Genomic DNA, 18,869 nt, shown 5'->3' on the forward strand with positions numbered 1-18,869 from the left:
AAAAATACAACATTCAAGTTCAAAATCCACATTAAAATGACAAAGGGCGATTATTTTATTTTATTTATTTTTTTTAAGTTGCTTAGCCAGCCCACCCCCTCACCCCCATGTGCGATTTCTTATCGTAGACAAAATGAACCCTTACATTTTCTTTACAACGTCCGCATGCCTGGAAGGATTTCGACCAGCAAAATCACCCAATGCCACTTTAAATACCAATTAGAAGTAGATACAGGACGGGCAGCAGCCTGGAAGCAGGACAGGTAGAGCATTCCGTGCATCCATGCTTTCAATGAAGCCCCCAGATAAGAATATACTGTGAGAAAATGCGTGTAATGTTTTGAACTTCTAAATATAATCGAACTACTACAAACCTTGTTTAATCCTATTTGAGACAGACTTTTACAATGCTTATATATCGTACACTTCAGTGTTTTCCTGCTCCCAGTGAGGGATTTGTACATCTTTTGCTCCTGGATCTACTTGTAAAAGGTTGAGTGTGCAGGACAGAGTTGTGTCACAGCCCATGTGCTGTGAATGAGCCGACAGTCTCGTATGATAATGGATCAGGGCACGGCTGGTCTCTGTGAGGGGGTAGTGGTGGGCATGCAGGGTGCAGTTTTGGTTCTCACTACACCTGTCCTGAGAGGCATGCGGGGTACCTTCAAGGCTCCTAAAAATTTCCTGCCTCTAAAAGTAGCGTTTGGACAAAGAGGGGTCCACTGAAAAAATCACAAAGAAGAGACAGAGGGAAGGAAGATCAGAGTGAGACAGCACGAGAGAGAGAGAGAGAGAGAGAGAGAGAGAGAGAGAGAGAGAGAGAGAGAGAGAGAGAGAGAGAGAGAGAGAGAGAGATCTAGTACACAGACAACATGTTCAAGTATAGAGCTGCTGAGACACAGAGGAGCAGGTCATTCAGGGAAAGTGTCACCCCTACCCCAGTAAACAGACTGCCACATCTCACAAAGTTCATGGTTTAAAGAGAGTTATAAAATGAGTAAGCTGATGAAACAATTTCCAATTCAAATTCCACGAGATGTGGCCCTCTGGCACTGAGGATGCAATGAGACCAGTACCATAAATTAAGAACCGAGCCCAGTAAAAACACATCTAGAGGTTCTGCAGCTCATACATTTCAAAAGGTGTCAAATCATTATCACCGTGGTTCACACTAACCAAGAATGACACTACACAGTAGAGTAAGAATATTGAGAAGACTGCAACAAATTACACAGAGAAAAGACAACATATTTTTACACAAGACCAGTGGTGTAGTCCTAAATCTGAAAGGACCAGAACACCACTAAAATAGGGATGTTCTTAAAGAATTATTATACGAATTCACATTGTATTTGTATCCTGAAATCAGTGGCTTCATTTGCGTTTGTGTCCACAGTCGTAGTCGATGCATTTTTAGCCTTCTTAAAGAAGTAGTTTGTAATAGAATAATGTCCTAATGCTCTTCATTGCATCAAGAGGACTACTGACTGAATCACACAGCTGTGAGGGAACCAGTCATGTGACCTAGCTTGCCCTATTATATAAGTTCTGGCTCGACTACACCACTGCTGTCTATAGAAAATACATACCTGCTGTGACAGGAATGCCAAGAGACACCCAGACAAAGCTTTTTTGAAAATACATACTACAAAAATCAGGACTGTAGCAACAGACTGCTGAAGTGCATTGGGTTATTAAATTACTTTTTTGTATTTATATAGATGCTGCTTTGAAATGAACAGGAGCCTTTTAATATAATTGTTGATCCAGCTGTATTTGCTAGAGCTCTGAATTGCAAACTCATTTAGAACACACAACCCCCCCCCCACACACACACCTTTCATTTGCAGGTTTAATGGAATTAGGTCCTGTTATATATTGCTGCATAATCTGCATTTGTTATGAAACACTGTGCTTAGGGAAATATGTTTTCAAGTGCAATACCACTGTTTAAGATTACACGGGTACCCTTAGCTGATTATTAAGCCATACTGCAAACAGATGTTCTTGCACATTACAGTATTTTTTAAGGAAACAAATTAAGAAAACTCTTATTTCATGAAAATAGATTGTTTAATTGTTTTGGGCCCTGTTCATTATTTATTACAATACCAGCTGCCCTCCCAAATCCTAGTTAATGTATGAATTAGAAAACATAAGCATGGTCATTGCCAAACTTTGATAACATAAAAACAGAAAATATATGCAAAATAAATAAAAATAAAACACATTCAATAACATTTTCTTATGGTACTGATGCCCGTTTGCTAAAATTGAAATTGTGTTTGAAACAATTTTAAACAGCTGCAATGAAAAACTCACTTGACAAAACTTTAAATGAGATTAAAATAATATTTTGAATGCTAAAAATAGACCAAAAAAAATGCAGATAATGTTCTAACCTTTTGAAATAGCTCATGAGTTAACTCTTTCGGACTACTACCCTGTATCACTACAGTAACTCATTGAGACACATTATCCTCTATGCATGGATATCAACAGCTTCTGCAGATATCCTTTGCATTCAATAAAACACTGATTACAAACCTTTACATTGGACCCCAAGCTTGCTGTGTCCTGTGCAAATTTCAATACCATAACATTTTAATAATCAACATTTTTAATAATTTTAATAATTTTAATAATGAATCGTAACTGTTAAACAGAGAATGCACGCCACATGGCACACAGTCTCGACCGGCTGACATGCCAGTTTTAATTACATTTGATGGCATTGAACTTAATGAAGTAATTAGGTCACATTTATCTCCAAAACTGCAAGACATCTTACTAAACACATGCTCCCTGGAGGAAATGAATTCAATAAAATATATTATGTTGTTCACAAAACTGTTCTGGACTTTTAGGGAACTCAAACCGAGGCATATTCTTTCAGTACTAGTACCAAGAAATACCCAGCATGCTGTGCTCATATTAGGCCATAGGTCACCAGCACATTGAAATCATAACCAGAATTGTAGCAGAGTGTTAACTGCTCCTGATTTCACTACGTTTCTGCTTCAACTCTTTCCAGGTTTTAATTTCAGTTGTATAGACATGTACAGTCCAAGAGCAGCACATTGCACAGCAGTTCTGATGATGCGTACACCTCACTCCTTAGCGTGTACCTACCTTACCAGTGATGTCATTCACAGCTATATGAACGAAGATGGAAGCCTCCTCCATACCTTCCAAATACACGTGCCGATAACCTGAACACACAAACAGCACATTGTTCAATGTTTACCAGCAACCGAGCAGTAATGCGTTTCAGCCCATGTTAAACACAAGAGCGTACAAGGAACATAATGGAGATCTAATGGTGGGGTGGTATTAAGATCTGCCACACAACTTTGGGTATGCACACACACTAGGTGTGCCTCTTAACTGGCATCTACCTGTTAATTAAATATTCTCTTTACCTATATTGTGATAACTTGATCTAATTTTGTCAACCGCAAAGTTACATGCAATGCATCAAATGACATAAATGCAGCTTGTGTTATGATTTTTGCAAAGAAAGAAATGGTACTAAAAAGAGGCGGCCCTACCTGACATCATGCTGGTGAAGGCTATCGTTCGCTGTCCTATAAAATCCCGGCCAATAGGGTCGTGGTCCCACACGAGGAAGCGGATCAGTGCGATCTCAGGCATGTGCAAAGTGAAGACTAGAGTCTCCTCCCACATGGGGTTGAAGCCTGTCAAAAACAGAGGCATCCAAATCAGTTCAACACACGGCCGGAACTGTTAGTGCATGCAATGTTTCAACAGGGTGCAATTAGGAAGGACAATGTACATGTATACAGAAACCTGAATATTTAAGTATATCGCAGTATGCAACTTTATCTTTGTGTGTGTGTGTATTTGGATTGGCTCTTCAGTTCCTCTCTTGGCATTGACTCATATTTCCAACTCCAATTACTTTATTTTGTACAACAGCCTTTATCAGAAGCATTAACATTCAATTCTTGGCATATGTTTTGGTTTGTAGGCAGTGCCATGAATAGCAACAATATCCATTAGTTCTCAATACAGTATTGTGTTCAGTGGAAGAAACCTTCTCAATAAGGCCTTCGGTACCTGTGTTGCTAAGCAACAAAGCTACCGTAGCACTCACCATTGTCATCAACTACTCTGGTCTGCTCCTTGCAGCAATCGGCTGGTAATCCTATTATTTCCACCTCAACGAAAGGATCAATAATCTGCAACAGAGGCATGAAAGGGAAGATCAGCAATGGTAATAGCGTTTTTATTGAGTCTGCGGCATGGTAATCAAGTCATTAAATAATAGACTTGAGTACAGTCCATTATTCAGGTTCAGGTTTATTTCAGTGCAATCTGCTCCCATGTCAGTAGAGGCCATCAGTGTACATTCATCATCTCTTGAATTACAGTATCTTGACTTCTATGCACGTGACAAAGTATCAAAACCATTCCTATTAGCAATATTAACGGTACTGAAGTTCGGGAGATTCCTTCTGTATGAAATCACATTTAAAAAGTGGTGTTAAAAAAAAAGAAAAAGAAGATGCCGTTACCTCCCCCCTATCACCCAGCATGGAGTCTTTTGGTTTGGGTAGCTGCTGTCCACTAATGATCCTCAGGACCAGCTGCTTCTTCAACTGCCCTGGCAGGGGGTCCTCTAGTACTGGGTTGAAAGCACCTAGGGAGAGACAAGAGCCATTGAAGCAGACAAACATACGCAGCATCACAAACACACACAATTACACTATCCAGGATAAAATCAATTTGGATATTATTCACAAGCCTCTGCAGGTTGGAGCTGCTCAGAGCATCGTCAGTGTAGGGGTGTGCTGATACTCACACTCGTAAGAAGTATTTATCAGCAGGTATTACTGTACAGTACATGCATCCTTTTATTAATGCGTTGATTCCAAAACATGAAACGTCGTCCTTCCCTCACCTTTTCAATCCGGGGCATTAAAAAAAAGTCAGTGCCCCCCGGAAAAGAGCAAAATTCACAACCACATCGGCTTTTAAAAAACACTCAGTGCGGAACTTAATTGCCGTTGATTGGCAGCCAATTGTAAAAGTGAGGGAAGGACATGTTTTCTTCTTTTTAAATCAAAACAATGGCTATTTAATACCAGCCGATAAATTCTTCTTAAAGGCAATTCCAAGTACGAATATCAGCCTACCCCTAGCGTTCAGGATACATGTACAGCTCCTTCTGGCCAGGGTCCTGCGTGCCTTTCACAGCTGGTACTCTGCTTGAGTTCTGCTGAAGCAGTACTTTCATGTTCCTACTCTTTAAAACCAAGGTAAACCCTTCTGGCTGCATCGTGTACCGTATGTCTGACAGCATGCAGTTCCCCAGTCTTGCAGCTGGTTACCCAATGAAGATATCAAAGCCAGCCACGCTGTAGGTACTTCAGGTCTGATCTCCCTTACCTTCACACATGCATTTGGGTTTGAGGACGTATCCACAGTTCCCATTGGTATAAAACTTGGCCCGGTTCAGCTGCAGCACTCTTCCCTCTGACTGGTAGTTCAATGCAACTGTTTGGGCAAAGAACATACAAAGTAATTGGAGCTGCTAACATGCTTGAATTATTCCTCTGGTATAAAAGACATGTATTGTTGAGCACCCATAGGGTATGTCTGAAAAATACATTTGTGTTTAAGTAACAACATGATTACATAAAAATCGGAGAATTCTTCCAGTATGCAAATATAACCAATGACACTTGCAGAAGAGACTTGTTCAAAGCTAGTGTTTGTACATCACAGTTAATCTTATAAACAGTATTAGAACTTCAGATCATCAGTATAATTCTGCACATTCAGCAAGTAACTGTGGGGGACTCAAAATAATTGAACCCTTGTATCTTGCTTTGCAAGAAAGCAAGTAAAGAAAAGGAAAAGATTTCCGCTGTTTGTTCCTTACCGAGGTGGCAGCCAGCGTTCCAGAAGGGCTGGGGGTTGTAGTTGCTGGAGTCGACGCGGTAGGAGGAGGGGTAGATGCGGGAGAGCTGCCTCTGGTTGAAGTGAATGAACTGGCTGGGTTTCTGCTGCATGATCTGGTGGGCCTTCGTCTCGCTGAGGGATGAAACCTGCCAGCTGCTGGAGGCCGCTTCGGAGTGGGAGAAACAGAGAGGACGTCAGGAGCGGAGCATGCACTGTGAGCAAAAACGGGGAGGCTAGATTTCCCAGTAGGAGTATTAACGTTACTTGTTCACGTTGAACGTTACATTTTAACTTTCAGAAAAGCAGGACTCGCACTGATAGCTTTGATTTCGTATTCATTTTGAAATCTGTATGAAAATCACATTTTAAAAGTGGTTCCTCAATGGAAAGTAACAAGGATCAACGAGGTCCATGATTGCTCCATGAACCCACCTTGCGACTCAATGTCATGGACGCCGACAGACTTGGTGTATTTGACAAGATCCGAGAGAGCTCTGCAAAGCTTCATGGTCTTCTTCTGCCGGCTTATCCTGGATACAGAAAAATAAATCGAAATAAAATCGAAACACCTCGAGAACTTGGATCTGAGCAGTCAGTACTGATCTAAAACAAAACAGAAACTCTTGTGACTCGTGGCAATCAGCCTCACCTGCCGTGGTACATGGCCCCCCTGGGAGTGGTCCCAGAATTCTCCTGGTCATCATCGTCGTCCTCGAAACTGGACGCTTTCTTCAGCTTCGCTGTTTTTTTCTGTTAACAAAAAAAATGTCATTTCATTTTGCGGGTGAAGGATATCCTGCATCTTTACACCCCTCTTATTAGTTGCCCTCTGTGTACTGTACACTGTTTAGGCTCTTTTGACAGGGTTCCATATTAGTCAGGTTGTATCAGAATGTTATTAATCAGTCTATTATTCTTAAATGATCCAGTCCTCCACTGGAAGACTGGAAGGCAGCGTCTAGCCTATTACATTAGCACTCAAGACACAATTAAATCATCTTTTCATCCCAGAATTCGACATGCTTAAGATGTGCAAAAAGCTTCCCTAGAACAACATGGTGTCCAGATGTCCCAGCAGTCTATTCTTTCATCTAAACACTACGGTTATTCGAATGATTAAGGGGAATGGCATCTCTAGTTCTCTAGCTCTCTTGAACAGACCCCCCCTCTCCTGTGTTGAACTGTGGAAGCAGACCTTGCGCTTGGAGAAGTTCCCCATGAACGAGCGGCTCTGTCTCTTGTTAGCGTTGGGGTTCGTGTCCTCGGCAGGGTCTGCTCCATCCTCACCTTTATCCTGTAACACAAATTAGAGTGGTTTTGTTTTTAAAGTTTTTTGGTTTTGTTCGACTTTAATGTGGGTTACCGATGCACAATTTCAGAATGCTTTTAACAAGTAAATTCCAGACATAAAACACAGCAGTTATTTTATTTTGTTTGTTTATTTATTTAGCAGACGCCTTTATCCAAGGCGACTTACAGAGACTAGGGTGTGTGAACTATGCATCAGCTGCAGAGTCACTTACAACTACGTCTCACCCGAAAGACAGAGCACAAGGAGGTTAAGTGACTTGCTCAGGGTCACACAATGAGTCAGTGGCTGAGGTGGGATTTGAACCGGAGAACCTCCTAGTTACAAGCCCTTTTTCTTTAACCACTGTACCACAAAGCCTCCTAGTTATGTTGCATATTACAACATTAGCCTACATTGTGGTATTAAAAACAACCCAGCTCTTAACACAACACATTCCTGGAACGCTCATAACTTGTAGAACATGAAAAGCCTCGTGCAGATCAGACAACATATCCAGCATGAACACCTCAAGACAGTCAGTCAGTCAGATCCCTCCCTCCCGGGGGAATGGGCAGTTTTGTGACATTTACACAGAAAGTGGACTGAAAACAAAACTACAATGTATTGGGCTTTGCTATGACGGCCGCCAACCTGTCATGCCCAGAAAAATAAAAAGCGACCCATTTATCAAGCCTCTTTAGTCATCAAAAACGAGCTGTACTCATTGATTCTGACAGCCTCACCCATTAACAGCACAGAGTCACAATATTACAACGCTCATCTTTTTCTCATAAGCGGTGTGTGAACACATCATAACTCGGCACATCATTCTTCTCCATTATTTCAGCCACGATGGATGGTCTAGGCAGAGGTGCATTTTCAGGTCTTCGATGATTGGAGTCCCAGCCGATCCGCTGGCACGTGTATTGCGCTTTACCGGTTTGTGAATGCTCCATTGTGTCAGGAGCACAATGCATTCGGAAGTGATTTGAACTGTCAATCTGCCTGAACTTAACTGGCTCGATTAATCAGGACGCTGAAACCGTAACTAACTAATGAGGAAGACGTGAAACACCCAGAAAATGTTTTTACTATAATTCATCAACAAGGACCTGAAATTAAAGATTTAAATGCTGGCCATTCAGAGCCAAATACCAAACTAATATCCCTTCTTAATATGCACTTTAATGAAAAGGAACCAAGCAATTGATGTATTTTTGCTGCATCATAAAAAATATATATATATATATATTTTTTTAATATATTTCTATGGCGGACTGCACAGTTACCCTGAAATAAATCCCTGCATAAGCCCGTAATGACATTAGAAGCAAGTTATTGATAAATGTATTCTCAAGCATCTTCAAGATGTTTTCTATAAAAACGTAGCCAGTGGGGGTACATTAAACGATTACCATTCCTAAATGCCTGTGCCTTGCATTCAGCTTTAATTATGTCTCTCGTTTCCCCTCCGCAATGTATCTGTGATTGAATAGCCTTGAGGGACGGCTGTTCTAACCCAATTTAAATGGTTCATTACCAGCCTAGTAAAGGGTCCACACGCTTCGCTGCGCTTTCAGCAGATACTAGCACCGTTAAATGATCCCAGCAAATGTGGAACGACGCTAAATATGTATCATTATTACAGGAAAAAGACAAAAGACTGCCACTCAGTGGAAGCTTAATTAAACTGACAATGAAACGTGTCTGGATTTAATTAGACTGCATGGCTGCCGGGGCTTAAAGCACAAGTTTGACTGCGCCCCTGCTAGTTACATCTGACGCAAGCAAGTCTTCGTTTTTTTTTTTGTTAATAGTTTTAAAACATTACCTCTATTTGTTTTTTACATACCTGTATAATTGTGCACATTACACTTCAGGGTACCCCCCAAAAATGCTCTTGGCATCTTTTAAAAGCTCTCTTAAATACCAAATGCATCATATACGTAATACTGTAGATGCACGTTTTGTATGAGGGGAACATCCTATTCACTTAGCTTTTCACGACAGCTTTGATATCACAAATAATTTAAAACCGAGTATTAAATCAGATGAGTCCTTATGCTTCAGTCAGCCAAATGGTCAGGGAACAAGGTCAAAAGAAGAGGGGGGGAACTCACTAGACCACAGAAAGGCTGCGACAAAAGGCCCCTTATCACTGTCTGGACTATGTTATCTATAATTGCCAAAGGAATCTCATCTAGTCCATGCTTGAGAGGGCCGATCAAGATGTGGAGCAGGCCGACCGGTTTCAAAGCATAAGGAATAGCCACTCACCAAGTGTTTGTCCCCGGCTGCAGGACTACTTCTGTGCTAGAAGAGGAAGGAAGGAGAATTTAATTCGGTTTAGCTGTTGCATGTGTGACCTTGCATGCGCAAAAGCGGTGTTATTTTGCACGTTCATCTTTACCAAAAGACATGCAGGAGGAAGCCGAAGCATAAAAATCATGCAGGAGGGTGGGGGACGCCTCAAAGCGATCACTGCATCAGCCATGCCATTCTGACAGCTTGCAAGAGACACACTGTAGCGCTACCATTGCATTGCTGTAAAGTTTAACTAAGGCTGTTTGGATGGAGTTTTGCCATCAGTTACGTTTAGATTCCTGGAGAAAATACATTTTCGGATGTTGCTCGGGGAAAAGGCAATAGCGTAACACCAGAGGAGTGAAAGCAGTCCCTCAAACCACATGCACCACTGTGGCTGGCAACAGGGAGTCAAGACTTCATTTTTCATCTGTGTAATCCTTGTGAGAAGTCCCTCGGCCACTGAACCAGCTGTTGATTGTGGATACTGAACAACGGATTTAACTCCCTTGAACAAACATGGCCAGCATTTATATAAAAAGCAGCAAAAAATAAAAAACAAAAAGCTGAGAGACAAGTGCAGTGAATCAATCGGAAAAAAGTACCTTTTTCAGGCCTGCTTTCTCGCTAGGCTTTCCTGAGGATGGCAGGGTGGCGATGACGAAGCTGTCTGGGTCCTCACAGTCCCGGATTTTTGACTCCTTCATCAGGGAGTCGAGTTTCTTTTTTGACACATTCTCCACCTGTTTCCTGTTCACAGAGGTCTGGACGCAGAGACACGACAGTGAGTTTGGGGCAACAGAACATTGGCAAGCAGTGCCAGGCAAGCAAGATTAAGGGTTTTGGATCACTGAGCGATCATTTAAAGTTTGTCTATTTAGAAAGACATGCAGAACATGTCAGAAGATAAACGATATGATCAGATGTAATAAACTTTAAAATTGGGACGTACAATGACAGTGGGCTCTATAAATATAAGTAACTACGTTACAGCCTAAGTGAATGGTTGCAGGTATTGCAGCTGACCGTTTAAAATGCTACTACAAAATCATTCCAAAAACTAAGGAAAAAAAAAGAAAACTTGACTAAATGAAGATTGGTCCAGAAGACCTTTAAGAAATGACATGGCACTGAAGTCAGGATGAATCGGCATGCTGAGAAAGTAAAAGTGATTTAATGCAAAAAGGTTCTGGAATTCCCACTGTCTCCTTAAGAGCAGATGCACATCTCAACCAGTAGGAGGTGCAATTATTCAAAAACAAACACATATTAAGCTACTGCCAATAAATAAATAAATAAATAAATAAATAAATAAATAAATAAAGAGTAAGAGGGGGGGGGGGGGGGGGGGGGGGAAATAGTATAGGTCGAAAAGGACTAAGGGTCCCTGGTAGGACTGTAGAAAAAAAACAAAAAAAAAACTATTATGCTTTATCAAGTCAAACTAAAGTCATAAGGTGGAGTAACTGTCTGCAGAAGCTTAATTAAGAAGAAAAATAATATACAAGAGTCCTACTTACATGCAATGAATATAAATAAATACATAAAAAATAAAATACATGCATGAATGCATTCTCCTGTATAGAAAAAATAAGAAAGGCCTCTCTGTCTGTACAGTAAAGGGTAATATTTGCTCAATAGCACCACCTACAGCCACCTATTTGAAACTGCAGTTTAAAAAGCAAGTGGGATCTTAACCTTTTTTTTTTTTGCTAGGGAAATGAATACACCTGTGATAGTACTGGACAGTATTGAGGTGTACTGCAGACAGGTTCTTTAAATGTTTGCTTAAATGTGATCCGGGTTGCAGAAAATGCCATTTATTTAAATCGGCATACTGTACATAGAGATCCACAGCTGGATAAAGTTTTGTACCATCTTAACATCTCAATACTGTCTTTGAACTTCGCCAAGGGGCGTAATGCGTGGCACAGAGGACTGATTGCTTTCGATGGGTGTCATGTATAATGCAATTCCTCAATGTAATCATGGTACAGTACCTTCCACTTCATATCAAGCATGCCACGTTGGACAGAGAGAAAAGAATGGGTAAGAACAGGTAAGAGACTGAAGACCTCCAACAGCAACCGATCAGAAAACACAGCGAAACACAGCAGCTCTGCTTTACTGTACAGAAAACGCTTTGTGCATGTGACAGATTGAATGGATACAGATTCCAGACAGAGCTGTTCCACACACACACACACACACACACACACACACACACACACACACACACACACACACACACACACACTGTAGGGGGTAAGTCAAGACTGAGCACGCTCATTATTCAAGTCTCTGGTTGGCTTTAAAAAAAAAAAAAAAAATTAATAAAACCCATCCAGGCAGAAGATCGACTTCAGATCGCATTGGAAACTTCTGCTCCATTTGCTGTTCAGCTCACAAATTGCACAATGTACCCTGCTCTCAGAGGACTGTGTGTGTCTTTGGGACAGGAATACTGAGCTTCGGCTACGGGGCGCTTACTGCGCTCAACTGCGTTACAAAGTGAAATAAAACTGTGCAAAAAGACAAGATCAGTCCATGTACTGAATGTTGATCACCATGGTTTTTGTTTTGTGTCATTTAAATATGTATAGATTGAATAATTGTCCTGGTCCTTTACTAGGAGTCTCATGTCTCGGGCATGTGTTCTATTTCTAGCACAGGTTGTGTTTTCAGCTGTATTTGAATACTTTCATGAAGAGCCCCCCCCCCACATTCATTTTGCTTCTTGCTTTTGAATAATAAAACATGCTCAATGCATCTCCTCTGGCTGATTATTACTGGCTCAATATTTGATTAGGAAACTACGTAGTTGATGACTGCACCTCTAAAACTGCTGAAGATTTGGAACTTTTAAAACAACAACTTAAAAAGAAGCACAGGAACAACACTAGCATTGGACCAATGGCATGATTCTTTTTTTTATTTCACTTAGAAAATAGTGCACCAAAATCTCCAAGGAATTCTGTCCTTTTGCAGCTGACCTGGTCTAAACTGCATCACCCCTCCAATCCATGCACCACATACAAGCAAAAAATAAAATAAAATGCATATCCTACCCTCACAAACCATCAACCTTTTAAAAAGGACTTTGAGCTTAATGGCCAACTGATAGAGTGATGTTATCTGCATACACCAGTTCTACAAAAATAATACTTATTAATAATGCAACATCCATATAAAAAGCAGCATGCCTCAAATTGAAAATCTAACAAACATGATCAGAGGATAACAAAACCGTCTTGGCTGATTTATTCACTGGCCTGACTCAAAAATAAAACAAAACATAAAACCTTCAATTCCAAGAGGTTGAATTATAATCAAAGGCTGCAAGCTGAATAATTTCTGTGAGATATGGGACAGAGCCACTTTAATTACAGACTGAATTAAGAGAAACGGTTTTAGATGTGCAAATACACAGACAAACAGATTGGTTTCTTTATTACATTACAGCAGCTTTGAGGTGAAATACTACTGAAAATCAACTCCAAAGCCATTATGATCAAGCTAAACCGCAACAGATGTGCGGCTCGTGTGACTAGCCGATTCATATTGATGTATGTAACACTCAAACAAATAACCTATAACCCTTGGATTTGATGCACCTGGCTTGTAATCAAACAGTGAGCAAATATATGCAAGCTTGGCATACCTGGTCTCCAAGAATATTGATTGATAACTTTAAACGCTTGATCAGAAATCATGTGGACAAACGCTCCCCAACCGTTAAGGCTACTACCCACCAGGCAAAGCATGCGAAACTGTGCAGTGATGCATCAATATGAATAGAACCCACACTTTTAATAAGTATGTTTCACACCACAGGCGACGCAGGAGCGGTGCTAAATAAATAGGATTGAATCTTATTTGTTTGCGACTTGTCACACGTCAACTAGGGCATTGAGCAATCAGAGAACAGCTTCAACGCATGTGGTCCAGCAGGGTGAAGCGGTATCCAGAATGATGGAGGAAACAAGAATACTGGAAAAAATACCCAGAGCTTTATGACAAAGGCCATCATAATTATAGACAGATTTGAAAGGCAATATATGCGAGTCCATTTCGAAGGAACTGGATAAGCCTGGTGTGTATGATTTATTGCCATATGTGTGGAAATACCGTCAGAGAAGACACTCAATTTCCACATCCTGTTGATGAATATGTACTAGTCTTGATCATAGTTTTGTCAATAGCAATTTTTAACAGTTGTATAGACCTGGCAGTTTTCAAACCTGTCCTATCGCCTCTGTGTCGCTTCTGGTGTGTATGGTAATGTCACTGCGAAAGTATCTCGTCGCCAATTAAAAACTGGCATCGCGTCTGGTGTGTGCCAGCTGTTAGTGTGCAGACTTTGAGAAGGATTGAAGATTCCTTTGTCTAGCTCACTAAAAGTGCTAACTAACCTCCTTGTCACATTTTATATAGTCACCTCTAATCTTTTAATATCTCAGTTCTCAGAAGAAGCAGAGATGCACCACTGAAGATCCTACAACAGAAGATACGAAAGCGCTAAGAATTTCAAGACAGGCCATTCTACTGCAGAAAGTTTTCTTTTCTTTTTTTCTTAAACTGGGGCACAGCGTGCAATCTTTACCTGACCACTTGCTGATTCAATTAAATAAAACCAAGTTATTGTTGATTACAATACATGTCCTTCTCCCATTAAAAAAAAAAAAAAACTTAGCATTAACAGCCAAGCATGAAAATTCACGTCACAAAGCTAATCTAAAAAGGTGTGCTATGAGGTGGTGTGTGTGCGTCTGTGCGTGTGTGTGCATGTGCTCTCCAGGGCTGCTCTTACATCTCCGTTCATGAGCTTGCAGTCGTCCTCGATCTCATCAGCGCTGTCTTCGTCAGACACATCTCCCTCCTCCACGTCCTCGTCGATGTTTGCAGGGAGCTTCTTTCCCTGGGGAGAAAAGCAGCACCTTTGTTTCACTCCAATCCGCAGGTAAGCAACACGCTCCGGTCTTCAGAGCTGCAAGCATTCTTATTCAAAAACAGCCTCCATCTATCCACGTTTGATAGTGCCCCCCAATCCCAATGTGCAGTTATTGCCAAACCTTTTGCATCACACAGAATTAACTAATGAAACCTGCTGAATGATGTTACGTTAACATATTGAATTACCTACCACTTTGTGGATTTCCAATATACTGTATTTGATGTAAAACTGACAATGTGACATTTCAAAATCTAACACTCTACTATTACTATTACTATTATGGCTTCCAGTACACTTTTGCAATATCATTTTGTAGTTCTTTTGATTACATGATGTTAAATAAAAGATCTAAATTATGCTCATATGGTTTTTACATTATTTTTAAATGGCGCATGAACATGAAATGCCAACAGTGTTCCCCATTGCAGCGTGTCATGAAAAACGAATGCCACAATGAGCACAAGGTGACAAGATTCCAAGGTACAGTAATTGATCAGTCCTGGAGGTGACAGCTTAGCTATAAAAATCGAAGCTTTTTCCACATTCCTGGAATCACGTTGAATCACCTCCTCAACTCAAAAGCTTGTGAGCCATCCAAGTTGTACTGTAGAGCCCAATGACATGGCTAATTGGCTTGATGATGAAGTGCAATGCAGCTCTGTGAAAGGGAACGGAATTAATTACACAGAAGCGATCTGAATACAGAACAAATGAGTGCTAGACTTATGAAACCTTTGCTCTTGTAGTGGGGGGGGGGGGGGGGGCCTGAAACTTTAGCCTTGATCCGAGTTCAACTTCTGAGCCTTTCAAAACTGAAAGGGAGGGTATTAACAGAAAAGCTTACAATACAATGCTGCGCAACTTTCCCAGTTTCTGCACGTTTTAACTTGTCCACCAGTGTCTGCAAAAATGTTTTAAAAAAAAAAAAACTGCACAGAAACTAAATACTTTGGTTCAAAATGGTCCAATGTACAATGTTTTGTCACTTTTTTCAATTTTTTAAAAAAAATTTTATACACCAGCATTCTTTTTTTAAGCCGTTGCTTGAAATGAATACTGTTAAGTGTGCTGGTGGGTTCTGTGATGTCTGAACTCAGAGCTGTTTGCACTACACATGTGCGGACTCAGGATTTGTACAAAGCGTTTTATAAAAGCTGGTTTACTTAATTGCACACAAAGTGCGCTCTCTAGCGGAGATGTTCCTCTTTTAGAACAGCAGCTCTGCACTCTATCATACTTTAATTTTAACCCTTTAAAAGGCACCATGTGTTAACTTTCGTATTTTAGCAATGAGGTGCATCAAACAGGGTTTAAAATATACAGATAGGTTGGATCTGGTCAACCACATTGTCAGCTTCCTCCTCGTGATACTTGAGTCCCTCTCAAATGTCTTTTAAAAAGAAACCGTTTGAATAAGCGCTCAACTCCTGGTGTACCTGAAGGGGTTCAAATCTTTGGTCATGCAAATCTTGCAGATGCCCCTGGTCACCCGCAAACCCGCTACAGCAGGGTTCCCTAACTGCAGTTGGATATAGGAGATCTCTACCTTGACTAGAATCTTTCCTTTCAGTTCCTCCGGGGAAGGTAGGCGTCCCGATTCCTCCATATTCACAGAGGACAAATCCAGCTTGTCCCCCATCACCTCCACCAGATACTGGGCCATCTTCTTCTGCTGTGGCACGCTGCAGTGGTTCTCTAGAGACAGGATCACTGGGTATCTTGGGGAAAAAGAAAAAAAAACACACACAGGGGTAACAGGGGCCTCTTCATTGCATAAGTAAGCAGGGATGGAAATAAGACTCCTATTAAATAGCAGTTTCACCCATTACAGGTTTTAATCCATGCTTGATTAGCCCCAGGGTATAGATAACAAGCTCAGGAGTGTTTTCTTAAACTCATAGTAAAACCAGAAATGTATCAAACTTCTACGCAACTGGGAGTCTTATTTTCATCCCTGGTGTGTGCAAATTGCTATTTTAATACTTTGGAACACATTCAGAATTTGCTTCAGTCCTTCACTGAAATCAGGACTTAACAAAGGACAGAGTCTAGTAGGAAGTAATGCATTTTAATTGTAATAGAAAAATAGTTTGAATTGGTGCTGTTGTGGGGGACAGTGTGCGTCAATGAAATCAGTTAAGAATGGCACAGACCGTAATCCCAGCTCTTTGCTTCTTATGCATCATTTCCCCCCATTTTTTTTTCATTTTTTTTAAAGCAATGGGTTTAAACAGACCTGCTATAGAATTGCTTCAGGTGTAGGGTTCTTTTCCATTAAAAGCATGTCTACAAACCTAGAAATCCATTGGCTTCAACACCAACTTTCACACTCTCTCTGCATACCCTGGTAAAAGTGTTTTATTACCAGCAGTGTCAGTCTAATTAAAATCTTTTCACAGCACGCAATTAGGTGGTCATGTAGATCATGCCTTTGTTTATGAGGAGAGGCTCTTGCAGGAACCATGACTAATTAAATGATTAATCAAGAAGCTGGTATTACAAAAAAAGTTTACCAACCCTGACTAAATCATTAGCAGACTCTTTCAAAACATGCGTTACCTAACAAAGCTGCCAAGCAGAACAAGAGCAGAACAAGCAGGGAGTGAAGAGCCTTGCTGCAATGCATTGTGGATCCGTGCCGGGAGGATTAAGGTCAGCATAAGGTGCGCAACAATACTCATCATCATTTACTGAGGACATCAATCACGGCTCCAGACATGCCACTGGCATGACAATATTAACCTCTTCATAGAAGGAAAGGGACACACAGACTGTATGCAGTTTGTAACGTCGCTGCAGTTGTTAAAATGTATTGCCACTTGTTTTCCATTGAAAGATTTGCATGGATTTGGGAGAACTGGGAGCGTCACACTTACTGGTTTTTTACGAAGGCGTTCTTGTTGATGGTCTCAATGACGTCTCTAAACAGGATTTTGGAGGTCAGAGTGTAACCATGATGGACAATCGGTTCCCCATCCGGGCCGTCCCAGCAGTCAACTAGCAAAGAAAAAAAAAATAGGAATCAATTCAAAGCCATTTTAAAAGGGGTGTGCCAATACAAAAAAATTGGCTAAAATCACCTAATGCCACCTGATGGTCAATTGAAATTATGTATTATTATTTATTTATTTATTTATTTGGCAGGCGTTCAGGTGTTACAGGGCAGTACAGGGTTACAAAGCAAAATTCATATTTAAATACAGTAACTGCAAATAATACTAATAAAATACAATATGAAATAGGGTGCAACAAGCTAGGATTACAACACATTACATCTACAGTGACATATTAGCTGCATCAGCATGCGCTGAGGATCCAGTAACGTGGTCGTGCGTAGGTCAGGTGAATACAGTGCATATGCCATCCAGCTTACAACTACTCCTGCTGCTCCTGCCTACTTGCTTACTAATAATAAACTACTACTGAGCAGACTAACTGCTGTGACCGTCCCCTCACCTTCCACACAGCGACAGCCTGCCTGCAGTACCCAGGCATACATGTCTACCCTGGACTGGGACATGAGCTGGTCCCCCATCAGGTAGGTGTTGTGAGAGGATGAGATGAAGTAGTTACACAAGGGCTGACTCATGTCCTGGTTCACTTCATACTGCTCAGGGTTGAAAATATCTCCGGCTGGACTGCGCATGTAGTTGGTGAAGCCTGGAACACGGCAAACAGATGAGACAACGGCATATTTGAAGGGTTTAGTTATATAAAACAAGTAGTACTGGAGCAAATATTCAAAGCAAAGCTAAAACCTGGCTTAAAAACAAAACAGGTTTGTACATGTTCATATACCAGAATTCATAAATATCAACGAGACGGCATGCAAAGGAAACCAATACATAAATGATGTCTCCATTAAACACCACGCATTCTGCTGTACAGAAGAGAAAGAAGTAAAAACAAGTGAACAGAAACAAACCGTTTGAGGGGAAAATAAATGGGATTTTTATATGCACATTGCCGATCTACAACAGGACCCCTGCTGCCCTGTAAAATGTGTTTTACACTATGAAATAAACTCTCGGTAAAGTCTGTTCCTGTTCAGCAGCAAGCAGCGTAACTGCCTGCGGCTGGAAATTACAATTACTATTTCTCTTTATTTCAGCTACCGATTTCGAACGCCCAGTGCAGCTGACAGTGCAATGCAATATCAAACTCAATGCGGAGGGTCAAAGCTTTTGTATCAAGAATAGGAAAGCAATTTAAGCTGCAGTTTGAGTAGCTAAAGTGCTATCAGCGACTGCGCCGTTTACACAAAGAAATGTCTCCCACATCATGTTCTCCATCAGCTGTTGATTGTGGAATCATTTTTTTTTTTTAAAAACCTATTCCTTTAGTAACTTGCATGCTGACACAGTGTCGTACATTGGCCCTGAATATAAAAAT

The 18,869-nt window shown here is 40.8% G+C and overlaps 1 protein-coding gene across 9 annotated transcripts in view; it reads right to left on the bottom strand.

The window, feature by feature from the left end:
- The window catches only part of LOC117425631 (1-phosphatidylinositol 4,5-bisphosphate phosphodiesterase eta-2), a 119,941-nt gene that overhangs the window by 9,383 nt on the left and 91,689 nt on the right, over positions 1–18,869 (bottom strand). For 7 of the 9 annotated variants that reach the window (XM_034904428.2, XM_059001779.1, XM_059001778.1 and 4 more), the window contains 16 exons: positions 17,934–18,137; positions 17,354–17,474; positions 16,024–16,195; positions 14,334–14,441; positions 10,129–10,287; positions 9,497–9,532; positions 7,124–7,222; positions 6,578–6,678; positions 6,361–6,458; positions 5,909–6,094; positions 5,413–5,520; positions 4,539–4,663; positions 4,118–4,202; positions 3,552–3,698; positions 3,133–3,212; positions 663–722 (listed from right to left, as the gene is read on the bottom strand). In XM_034904428.2, coding sequence (XP_034760319.2) covers positions 663–722; positions 3,133–3,212; positions 3,552–3,698; positions 4,118–4,202; positions 4,539–4,663; positions 5,413–5,520; positions 5,909–6,094; positions 6,361–6,458; positions 6,578–6,678; positions 7,124–7,222; positions 9,497–9,532; positions 10,129–10,287; positions 14,334–14,441; positions 16,024–16,195; positions 17,354–17,474; positions 17,934–18,137 — 1,889 coding nt within the window. The remainder of the gene's footprint in view (positions 1–662; positions 723–3,132; positions 3,213–3,551; positions 3,699–4,117; positions 4,203–4,538; positions 4,664–5,412; positions 5,521–5,908; positions 6,095–6,360; positions 6,459–6,577; positions 6,679–7,123; positions 7,223–9,496; positions 9,533–10,128; positions 10,288–14,333; positions 14,442–16,023; positions 16,196–17,353; positions 17,475–17,933; positions 18,138–18,869) is intronic. The other 2 variants (XM_059001777.1, XM_059001783.1) reach the window with 2 other exon arrangements.

The sequence above is a fragment of the Acipenser ruthenus genome, chromosome 27, assembly GCF_902713425.1.
Source record: "Acipenser ruthenus chromosome 27, fAciRut3.2 maternal haplotype, whole genome shotgun sequence".
NCBI lineage: Eukaryota > Metazoa > Chordata > Actinopteri > Acipenseriformes > Acipenseridae > Acipenser > Acipenser ruthenus.